The sequence below is a fragment of the Corvus kubaryi genome, unplaced genomic scaffold (assembly GCF_017639235.1).
Source record: "Corvus kubaryi isolate FWS band 111438036 unplaced genomic scaffold, C.kubaryi_AGA036_p1.0 37395, whole genome shotgun sequence".
In the NCBI taxonomy this organism is placed as follows: Eukaryota; Metazoa; Chordata; class Aves; order Passeriformes; family Corvidae; genus Corvus; species Corvus kubaryi.
The window spans coordinates 5,031,713-5,043,659 of NW_024581134.1; the positions used below are offsets into that span (position 1 = coordinate 5,031,713).

Below are 11,947 nucleotides of genomic sequence, written 5' to 3' on the forward strand. Positions count from 1 at the left end.
CAACTGTGCAGTTTTACCATGCTACTCCTAGTGCTTTTAGGACCACAAACTTCAGCAGAGGCACGTTGCAATTCTGTTTGCTGGGGACTTCATTTTTACCTCCCTATATTGACGTTAAATACATTAATTGCCCACTACAAGGCAAGTCCTCTAAATGACAAGCAGCTGAACTTGCATTTTTCTTACTTGACTTACACATTCAAAATTTCATCTTACTTTATTATGAGGGGCATGAAAGTTCTAACATAACAGCACATCTGTGGCAATTTACTTCCTTACCAAGTTCACTTTGATGATGACTGGGTGCTTATAGAGCCACTGGGACAAACATAAAAGGAGATTTAGAAATATTATAATTAGAGCAAATAGGAAAACTAGCTCAGATTCCTGATGCTAGAAGGTATTTTAATGCAGACCATTCTAAAAATCTGAAATAAGGACAACATACAAACTAGGAGCACTTTAAATATGTTTATTCAGCAGCTATTACAACCAACCTCCAAAAAACTGGAGTCCCCTCTGGTTTCTGAACCGTGTCAAGTGATGAAAATGCCTCTAGGATGGAAGCTGGACAGTGCACTCCTTTCTGAGATATATGTCTAACAGGGATTAACCTCTTTGAAAAGGCAAAATATAAATATATACACTCTAAATTCACAACAACAGTTTCAACTCACTACGTTAATTCAAGTGGGGTAACAGTGGACAAACCCACATCATGTAAACTGCAGTCGGAAAAATCTCTGCTGTCTCCTGCTCCAAGGTCCCGTTCCGGTTTACATTCTGGGATCTGCCTCTGGCACAGCTGGAATACAGAAGCGCTGAAGTGTTGGATCTCAGGGGCTGTGCACGGGACCAGGACATGGGGCTCTGCTCTCTACACGTTGCTCAAGGCATCCACACCAGGGAGAACCTTACCTGGGGGCAGATAAAACACAACAGCAGGGTTAAGAACCCCTCTGTGCTCAAACAACTTTGCTTCAGGCTTGCAACTGAAACACTGAAAAGAGATGCAATTTAAAGAAGTAAATCAGGAATTACAGGTTGAAAATGGAAGAGTTTGGCTGCACACTGACCATGGTGGTTTCATGGACTTGCTCCACACAGTAAATCCACCCAGAGCACAGCTGCACTCAGATGTCAGCAGAGAGATTCCTAACACAGCCCAGCCATCAATTCTCAATTAACAGTAATGGCACGTTTCTGTCCAAGTCTCTGCTAGGGCCAGATCCAAACACCCAACATCCTTTTCCATTAAATTTGATGGCAAACAGATTTTTAATTGGATTTAGGGAGTTGCTGCATACTTTCTTAAATCCCTAGTGGCACGTAAATAGAATTCTGGGGAGTGCGGCGGAAATTTTAAGAATTAATTTAGAGAAAAAGCCTCCCACGAGTCTCAAGTCTTTTACTGTGACTAAAACACCCAGGTTGAGACATTTACATGTCTCTTTCCAACTGGTGGAATAAAAGAATATGCTCATCTTTGAGTACAAGGGCCTAGATTACTAAAGTGCTGTGTTTTCTACAGCTTTTTGAGCTTTTTGTCCTACTTTAATAATTAACAGACACCACTCTGGTTTTGCCTTTCCTCAGAAAAACAACCTTCTAATGCTCAAGCTGTGCAGCAGGACTGAATTGTTACACTGTTCACAACTCACTAGCTTGCTGGGTTTTCAGGGATTTCCCCCCCCTTTTCTTCATCTTCAGAAGCTTTTCTAATTAGCCAGACTTCCGTTACATTTACAAGATCACACACACAAACCCATATTTTGGGCCAAACCTTAGACAAGTTTGTCCTTTTGAATACACAGCGTTTCCTTCGAGCCATCTGCATTCTTTCCCTTGCCCATCACTCCCTAGGCAACAGAAACAAAAGCTCTGTCTCCCACCTCACTCCTGGAAATAGCAGCTGCAAGGCAGTTTATTGAAGTTTCTCCTCTCCGGAGGAGTTGACAGCATTGGATAATTTACACACACTGGGAAACGGCAAATTACCAGAGGAAATGAAAAGTCGTTTAGAGAACAATGGAACTCGTTACAAGAATCTCGTCAATCCTCACCATTTTGAATTCCAAGTGCCCTCGTGCAGATTTGTCAGTGAGCACTAGAGGGCTCCCCCAAACCAAGGGAATTCCAAACAGGAAGAGGAGACTTCTGGCAAGAATTCCAGACTGTTCTGATGAGATTTCCCTAACAGAAACCAGGCATTTTAAACAGGGTGGTTGGCATGTCCTGAGGGATCAGTGACAAAATCCAGCCCACTCTCTCGTTCTCTATCCCAGTGGTTTTGCCTTCTGGGAGAGGCAGACTGTGCTGTTTGCAGAAATACTTCATTTTCCTTCCTCTCTTCCTCTGTGAGGGCTACAGAAGAGCAGCAAGAGGAGCCTGTGGCTCCAAAGCTGCATGAAACCAACTCCACATGGTGGGACAGAAAAAACCATTCTGCTATTGTTGTGCTTTTTTGACTACCAACACATGGTAAAGCACCCAGAACTCCAAATTTACTCAAACAAATGAAGATAAAAAGAGGATTTACCCTCTAGCAGCTCCAGGCTGGCACCACCTCCTGTGCTGACATGGCTGACTTTATCCTCAGTGTTCCACTTGGCACAGCAAGTAGCTGTATCTCCACCACCTGTAGCACAAGCAGAATCCATGAGACACACAAGAAATTCAGATTTTGTCCAACTGAAGGCTCACGCTGAAGGACAGAGGAGAATGTGAGGAAAATAATTTGACCAATATTTTTAACACAGTGCTGGCCAGCAGAAGCTTCCTTCATTCATTGAGAAAAACAAGAACAAACACAACTACTTACCAATAATGGTGATGCAGCCTTTTCCAGTTACTTCTACCACTTTGTCCATCAGGGCTTTGGTTCCTTTGGCAAACTTGTCCCACTCAAAGACCCCAACTGGACCGTTCCACACAATTTGCTTGGCCCTTCCCACAACTTCTACAAACTTCTTCACACTCTCAGGGCCGCAGTCCAGGCCCTAAGGGAAGTGAGAGAAGGCACAGATACACTCACTGCTGAGCCCAGCTCAAATCACCCATGCCCAGCCAGAAGCTTCTCCCTCACCCCAGACATGAAACAAGAGTTTCTCTGTATGCAGGGACAGATTTGCCAGCAGCTGCTGCAAAAGGGTGGAGTCTGGTGTGGTATTTATCTTCCTAACACCAGTAAGTCAATTTCAAATCAATGTCAGATTCTTGAAGTCTTAGTTAGGGAACTTTGCCAATGCTACTTAAATTCCAGCCAAGTAAAAGGGATTTCTACTGCATTCAGATCTGCAAGTTGGAGAGGAATTTTGCCGTTTTAATCCAAATCTCACAAAAGCTACTTTAGACTTAAAAACTCAGAACAACAGGGCTTCAATTTCATTAAACCAACAAACTCTACACAGCTTGACTGCCCTCAAAAACATTTGCCAAGGATCACAATTAATCTTTCTACTCCTTTAGGAGTTGTCCGACCCACCCTCTTCCTTATTGCTCCTCCTCTCAGTCCCTTTCCCATTCAAACCTACCATCCAGCCAGCAGGAATGCCTGAAGCCACTGTGGCTTCCCCAGTCTGTGCGTTCTCATCAAATTTGTCAGCAGTGATGAAGTCAACAGGCAGAGTGATCTTTACACCGTTCTTCTCCGCCTTGGCCATCAGGTCCTTGACAATTTTTGATCCCTCTTCATCAAACAGAGAGTTGCCAATCTAGAGGAAATAATTGGGAAAAGTAAGAGGTGTTTGTTTAGTTCACGGTCATGACAGAAGAGAACATCAGCACCCAAACTGCTCAGACAGCAATTCTGGAAAGATTGTTTTCATAAAGCACATGGAGAGACATAGCAGTAATCCGAGTTTTGCAAAGGGATTGTCAAGTAATTTCTCAGTGCTCCCTACTCCTGCAGAGAGCCAAGATACCCAGTGCTCAATCCCAGAACATGTAAGGGGCATTCAGACCACATTCTTCACTAGGAGCAGACACGGAATTGTTCTCCTCGTACCTCCATGTTGTTGAGCACTTTGAGGAAGGTGAACGCCATTCCACCACCAATGATCATCTCATTGACCTTATCCAGCATGTTATTGATCAGCTGGATCTTATCCTGAACTTTGGCTCTGGTGAGAGAGAAAAGGAAAAAGAATGAACAGTCAGTATCGTGACTATGGTATGTCAAGGCTGTTCTAGAGAATGATCCAACAAAGGAGTTGTTGGGAATGGGCAGAAAGAGAATTTAGCAAGTTTGCAGGCCAGCAAGAAAATTCAACTTCCTAGAGCATTATTCAGCCCTCCATTTCTTCATTTTTATTTAAATATAAACCTCATTTGGCCCCTTAGAGCTTGATTTCCCCAGACTGCCCAGCCAAGTCAGTTCACCTGACGAAATGCACCTCGCAGAGCTGCAGTGCTGGACTGGGCACACATGTGATGAGACCTGGCTGCAATTAAATATTTCTGCACAGGAGCAGTCACTTGGTTGTGCACCTTCCAGTCCCTTTGCACACCAGGTGCTGGGGCAGAGCAGAGCCCATGCAGCCCCAGCAGGGCTCCGTTGCATAATGAGAGGTCATGTCAGTGTGCCGAGCCTGAGCTCTCCTGTACCCTGAACTGGGGAGGAAAGGTCATTGACAATGTCTGGGCCATCACATGGCTTTAACTGCTCTCCTGGCTCATCTGGGCAAAAAACTGCTGGGGACTGTCTCAATTTGGGGAGTGTAAAAGGTCAGGAGAGACAATGAGCAGCCAGATTGTACCATCGCAGGAGCAGAACTGCTCCTCTCTAATCCAAGTCTCAGATCTCAGGAGTCAGCTACAAATATGAACTGCAGATACACTTGAAAGGAAAGCACTTGTTTAAACCAAGCCAAAACCACTTGTCATTTGTTAGAGGAGTTAGAGAAATACAGTCACAATGTTCTTGAGTCTTACCCTCCAAGAATTGCCAAGAAGGGTCTCTCTGGACTCTCTAGGGCCTTGGCAAAATAATCCAGTTCTTTCTTCATCAGGAAGCCAGCAGCCTTCTGAGGCAGATTGACACCTACCATGGAGCTGCAGAATGAAAGTAAAAAGTGAGGAATGGAAAGATTTACATGTAGAAACACCCCCATGTCTCACAGCATTGCAAAGCCAACCCTTCAGTCAGCTGAAGCAATGAGAACAGCAACCACCTACATGAAAACACACACAGGGGCTTTGTTCACCTAGTTTGATAAGACAGCTGTACATGCTTAATTTCTGCCATTGGTTTTGCACAGAAATATTGATCTGCAAGACATTTATCATCTCAACTAGTGATCCAAAACACTGGAGGACAAATAAGAATAGCCAATAGCAGGGATTTCCTCTTCCAGGAGGACCACTGCAGTTTGCAAGTACACATCTAAACGCACTCCATGAAAACAACCACTCTGCAGTGATGAATCTTTTGGAAAAGAGGGCTGTTGTGATTACAGGACAATTTATGTAAGCCCTAAGCAAGTAATTTTTAGATCTTCAAAGTCTAAAAAAAGGCAATGCAAGTCTTAAGATCTTGTTTCAGCTTTCTCCTGTTCCCAGAGACAAACTTGAAAGAGCATACCCTAATGACAACTACCTCCAGTAAATCCACTGCTGAGGAACAAACACAGCACAGTGATAGTGGGATAAGCCCAAAAGGAAATTCAAACTCCTTGGGGGCAATATTTTATGTGTTTCCATGGCAGATACTGTTCTGCAGTTCTGCCTGTGGAAGGGAAATGGGTACCCACCTGTGAGCTCGGTGGGCCGTGCCAAAAGCATCATTGACATAGACATCTCCCAGTTTGGAAAGAGAGGCTCTGAAAGCCTCCACTTTTGCAGGCTCAGCCTTGATCTAAAAAGAAAAAGGAGGACAAGTTTGTACCCTGAGACTTTGATTCTGAATCGAAGCTCAAAGTCAGCAATTTGCCTCATAAATGCAAAGCAAAGAAAGGTCAGCTGGAGGAACTCATCAATTCATCCAGTGGGTCAGTCTTATTTGCTTTTTCCCAGTCCAGCAGGAGCAACAAAAAAGTTTAAATGGTTTAAATTCCATTTTAAACTCTTAGACTGCTACTGCAAGCCTGAAGACTGTTCCCACTTCTGAACTGCAGTACCACAAACCTTTCAGTCTCTCTCCAGCAGATTTCCAGTGTTGTGTGGTGAACACAGGTAGCACAGAAGGGTGTGGAGAGACAAGGCAATGCTTAAATCACACTAAACAAATTCATGCTCACTCACTGAACAAAGAAAGCACAGTCTCCAAGAGCCACAGGTAAAAGGATGAGCTCCTGAAGGACTGATTTAGCAACTGCATTGAGGATTAACTGATGAACAGTCCGACAAATGGCCTCACACTACAACAGGCCACAGTGAAAGCAGCCAATGCTGGAAAACTGGAGATAAGTGTAGCATGTAGTGGGCAAGAACAGGTGTATTTCTGTTAAAAAACTTTTTCTCCCTCCTCCAAGCATCCCACCAAATCCTCATGGGATGGCTCATGCAGTTCAGTTCTCCTTCCCACCATGAGGAGACAGCAGAGCTCACTTGGGCAGCAGGTGACTGCTCAGAGGTGGCTGACAGCCACTTGCTGTAGAGGAATAGCCCAGACTGGCAGCCAGGCCAGCCCCTCTCCCAGGGCTTTTCTGCTCTGTCAGCTCATCACCCCACGGGAGGCCCCTGCCAGCACCCAGATGTGACCCCGTGGGGACAATGGCAGGAAGGCACTCCAAGAGATGGCAAGGGGGGCGTTCAGCACAGCTTTGGGGGCCCTTTTTTGCAGAGCCTGAGCAGGAGACAAGTTCAAGGGACCATACAGATTCTAGAACAATGCTGCCAACTGCTCCTTCACTCAGCAAACTGTCTGGCTTTACAGAGACTAAGTGCTCCAGTTAGAACCAGTACCATCTGTGAGCAGAACACAAGAGGCTCTGACAGAGGAACCACTACCACTGCATCTGCTTTGGAAAAACACAGTTTAAGCACCAGTCAGGAACGTGCAATCCTGTATTGCAAACGCTGTTTCCATAGCACTGACTTTCACCTCTGGTAGGAGAGGCAGCTCTGTCACAGGCACCTCTCCTGCTGTGCTCAGTGCAGTGTGTGCTTCCACATGCACACATCCAGCTACATCATCTGGGAATTCCAGAAACACACAGAACCAAGGGACTGTCTCCCAAAGAAAATGAAATTCCTGCCCCACTCTTCTCCCTGCCACCATACTTGCCGTGGCACACAGTTCTGGCAGTGAGTAATTCCAGATTTGCTCCATTTCCCCCTCTCATCTGCACAGGCTCACCAACTCTCTGCTGTGTTCCTAAGCTACAGGAGTCCTGTGTCAGCCCATAAAGGGCACCAGGCTATGTCAGCATTCCCTCCAAGCACTGGATCTGAACAGAGCCAAGGCCTCTGTAAAGCCAGCGGGGTCACCATCGCTAAGAAAAGCAGCTGTCTGGAGCAAGCACTCTGCTGACCTTCAACAAAATGTCAGAGGTGCAAGGCAGCCTGGCTCTAGATAACTACTCTGAAGAGCAGACAGGCTTAGAAGGTTTGATAATCCCTGTGCTGCAGAAATATTAGCCATATAACCCAAGAAAGAAGCATCATTCTTATGGGCCTGGTGGCAACAAACTAGATCCAAACTGGTTTTCATTTTAAACATCCAAAAATGAAGCCTAACAAGCAGCAGTTTCTTGCACAGCCCTATTTAGTTTCTTTGTCGTTTTTTTTACAGACTACACCACCTTTGACAGAGTCATCTATAGCCTTTCACTTGAGCTGTTTCATCTTGGAAATTCACTGTATTCCACTCAAAGCTTTTGCCCAACAATGGGACACACTGAACTGAAGATCTCTGACATCCTCTGAAGAGCAAATTCACAATCAGTGTTCTAGAGAGGCTGCCGGCTCCTTGTCAATCTGCAGCAAAAGAGGTGGTAAGATCAGAGCAGGCACATATGAAAGCCAGACTCCAAGTTTCACCTTGTTCCCTGAAGCATCCTTCCCTTTCCCTTCCTCTTCAACATGGAATCGGAGGTTCTCTAGCAGGATGACTGAGCCAGCAGCAGGATTAGCACAAGCGTTCTCCACCTCAGCACCAACACAATCCTTCAGGAACAAGACATCCCTGCAACACAAGACACACTGTAACCTCACCAGTGACTTCCTGGTGGAAAGGAAAACATCCAGGTCCCCTGACAGGGAGGGCCTGATGCACACGAGGCTGCTCTTGCACTTTACCTGCCCAGGAGTGCCTTCAGCTCCACAGCTACTGGGGCCAAGGAGAACTTGTCAGGCATGGGGACGCCATCCGGGCGACCCAGGTGACTCATGAGAACCACGGACTTGGCCCCATGGTCCAAGCAGTGCTTGATGGTAGGAACAGCTGCCTTGATTCTGTAATGGCACAGAGAAACAAATTAATAAGGACTCAATTACCAGCACAAGAGCTGGACAGAACAATTCCTTAAGAAAGCATCAACAAAATTCTCCATCCCAGCCTGTTTTCATACATTTCGCTGTTATTTTCCAAGCAATACAGGACATGGAATTAAAATGCATTTTGTAATCTAAATTCTGCTGATTGCTCAGCTAAGAAATGCCAGGAGACACTTGAACACTACCAGGCTTCCTGGGTTACTCTGTGATCCTGCAGCAATAGAGAAATGATAAGTAGTGAGCACATTGTGGGGAACAAAACTGGCACCTGCCTGCAAGTGGCTGACAAGCAGGGCGAGACATCTGGCATCAATGTTTCTAAAACCCAAATCTTTGTGTGCTGCACTGCAACAATTATTCTAACAAAGACAACACAGCCCCAGGGTAAGCAGGAGGCACAGAGACTTCTGGATAGTAACAAACAGAGACAACTTTCATACACAGCCTAAGGGATGTGGCTGCAAAATAGTCATAACCAGCTTAGGAAGTTTAGGATCTCTAACATATTTTCTCCATATGCTTTCCACAGCAGCTACAGCAAGCAGCAGCCTTGTAGTTAAGTGTAGTTTCCTAATAACTGCAGGGGGTTTAATTAAAAATGGTGGGACTTTCTCTGATATCCTTAATATTCTGGTATGAGTAATGGCAGCTTAATCGTGGTAATGTTCCAGGTACTGGGGAGAAGTCAGAGACACAGCAGACTTTGGGGCCTCCATTTGGGATGGAAATTATGGCTCACCTCTGATTGTTGGTTATTTTGTGATCCTTCATTGGAACATTGAAGTCAACCCTAAAAAAAAAGAAAACCACAAGCAAAATTAAATATTCAACAAATTTATTTTATTACTTATTTATTTTATTTAATTTTAAATATTCAACAAATGAATGAGGGAATTTGCCAGAAAAGGTCCTGGCTAGAAAAGCAATGTTACAATTAGAGTAAGATGTTCAGCTCTGCCCTGTCCACAAGTTCCATTCTGAAATCAATATGTTACCAGCCATTTCTGCTTGTGATAACACCACAAATGGAGAACAACCACCGCTAGGATTTCTCAGGAAAGCTGGGCCACCAATATATCCTAATGCTCAGGACCAGAGCAGCAGTGACGCTGAGCAGGAAAAGATTGAACTTTTTATTTTTAAACAACATGATTTCAGATCCCCAACAAGGAGCTTCCAAGAGAAAGGGAATGAACAACGACAAATGACCTTGTGTTCTCTAATGAGGCTTCTAAAACACTTGGCTGGACTACTGTGGCCAGCAGGCAGTTCAAGGAAGCTTTCATTTCTGTCCTCTGCAGCTCGAATCTCCCTACAGCTGAGTGCTGTGGTTTATCACATTCTCCCTGGAAGGCCTGACTTGGATCTTGAGGTAACTTCCTGACTCGTGCCAGCTGAAGGGCTGGAAGGGAGGAGTTTCACCAGCCCGATCTCCTGGCATCCCTCGTGCCCATGTGCAGGAAGCTGCGTTTCGTAACTGCGGAGGCAGAATTGCTCACTGAGCTACAGAAGGGAACACCCATAGCTGGGACAGCGAATGGCAGAGAGCAGAGTGTGCATCCTTTATCACTCTCCACGTTAAAGAACATCCGAGTTCAGCAAGCTGAGTGAATGAATCCCCCTGCAGCCCACTCAGCACGTGAAACAAATGGGAAGAAAAGACAAAAGCTGCCAGCAAAACAGGAGTAGCTGAGCAGAAAGAAATTGAACTGGCAGCCCCACAGCACAGTGGTCGAGTTCTAGAAAGGGCAAAGAAAAGCATCATTATCGGGCCATTATCCTAAAAGGAGAGAATAAAAGAACAGGTTGCTTTACAGAGCCATCAAAACTACAAAAGAAAGACCCAGCTCAGCCTTCTTTCCCCCTGCAGACCATTGAAATCTGAGCTGCCCTGAACCCTCTCTCCTCCCCATTCTCAACTTTTCCTGAAGCTTCCGCATTAAGGACCGGAAGCTAAGCAGGACTGAGTACGCCAAAATGACGATGAACATGAGCAGAAAATGAAGAGGTATCAATTTTAGTACTACCGAAAACACGTGGTGACTCGTTTCAGAGAGGTGAGATGCAGGCAGGAGACAGAGCCTGGCAGTCACCTGCTGCGTTTGGGTAGCCCCTCACAGAACAGCAAAGTTAGATTTGTGCATTAATTAACAGAGACTTTGAGCGGGCAAACCCAGCCCATCGTCTGCCAACGCACGGCTGCTCTCTGTAACATGACTCAGAAATGGAAAAAAACCAGACAGATGGCCAAAAAAACCAGTCAGGTACAGACTTTTATAGAGATAGAAAGCTCTTTTGTTATACCAGACTTAGAAAGTGCACAGAAATCCTGAGCAAGCTTCTTCAGTACTTGCTACACGGGCTGGTTTCTGATAACCAAATTTTTAGGGAACTAGGTCAAAACAAGGTTGCAGAGACGAGGTAAAAAGAGCAAGTTGTCTGTCATACTACGACTAAGAGAAGCTATACTTTTGCTGTGTCCCTGCCTACTCACAGAGTAGATAACACACACGTAGCAGCCACATTATAGTGACCTTGAACAAACTACCCCACAATAAAAGTATTTCGAGCAGGACATATCACGATGCACCTTGGTGCCCTTATCTCCCAGGATTTGGCAACAACTCCAACATTAGGCGTTCAGGCACTGATGCTTTAAAAGTAAGCCATGAATGCCTATTTTAGGGTTTCAGACCAGGATGTTCTGAAAATCTGCGGTGACGCCCCATCCCTGGAAGTGTCCAAGGGCAGGCTGGAAAAGGTTTGGAGCAACCTGGCCTAGCAAAAGGTGTTCCTGCCCTTGGCATGGGAGTAGAAAGAGATGAGCTTGAAAGTCCCTCCCAACCCAGGCAATTCTGTGATTCTATGATTTGATTCCGGGTGCAAAATGCTGAATTATTATTGGTATCTAGATAGCTGGACAGAGCCGTATCTTCACTTTCTTATTGCAATGCTTTGTGAAATTTCAGTAAGGAAAAAATAACCGGGAAATAAGCATTTTTGGGGGTAGTTCTCTGGAATAAAAGCACGGCAGGCTGGCTGGATTTCGCCTCAAGCCGCCTGTGGCCGACACACGTGCGAGCGGGGTGATCCAAGGCGGCAGAGCCTGGCCGGGATTTACACCCTGCCCGGCCGCCACGTCCCCCGCAGGGAAGCCAGGCCGACTCGATGATGGATGCAGGAGCCTCTCCAATACCCAGCGAGAGAAAAAAAAAAATGAAACTAAAACCGCACAGGTCGACACGTGCCGGGCTCGAGCAAGGGGCTGCTGCCAGGGGGCACTGGCCCGGCCCCAGCGTGGAGGATGGAGCAGGGCGGCCCCCGGAGACGCACGTTCTCCCCGAAACGCCTCACCTCATGACGACGCGCTTGCCCTTCACGTCCACCTTGTCCAGGTTGAGTTTGTTAGAGAGAGACATGTCTGCTGCTAGCCCGACTGCCGCTCTACCCGCACCGCTTCGCCGCCTCCGCGTTCTGCCGCAGCGCCCCCCGCGCCGCCGCCACCCAATCC

General features: G+C 46.0%; 1 protein-coding gene across 1 annotated transcript; it reads right to left on the reverse strand.

Annotated features, from left to right (window-relative positions):
- Positions 1-457: 457 nt before the first annotated feature.
- PGK1 (phosphoglycerate kinase 1) lies at positions 458-11,947 on the reverse strand. Its single transcript, XM_042040117.1, has 11 exons — positions 11,791-11,947; positions 9,176-9,226; positions 8,239-8,394; positions 7,981-8,125; positions 5,751-5,854; positions 4,933-5,052; positions 4,007-4,121; positions 3,534-3,713; positions 2,822-2,999; positions 2,540-2,638; positions 458-918 (listed from the first exon to the last, which is right to left on the reverse strand). The coding sequence occupies exons 1-11, from the start codon at positions 11,853-11,855 to the stop codon at positions 878-880; spliced, it is 1,254 nt and encodes a 417-aa protein (XP_041896051.1). The 5' UTR covers positions 11,856-11,947; the 3' UTR covers positions 458-877.

Excerpts from the sequence above, each read along its gene's own strand:
- PGK1 (XM_042040117.1), bottom strand. The coding sequence starts at position 11,855 with ATGTCTCTCTCTAACAAACTCAACCTGGACAAGGTGGACGTGAAGGGC. Across the intron at positions 5,855-7,980 it reads AGGATGCTTCAGGGAACAAG|ATCAAGGCTGAGCCTGCAAA; the intron begins GTGAAACTTGGA and ends TTTTCTTTTTAG. Across the intron at positions 4,122-4,932 it reads TTCTTGGCAATTCTTGGAGG|AGCCAAAGTTCAGGATAAGA; the intron begins GTAAGACTCAAG and ends CTCTCTCACCAG.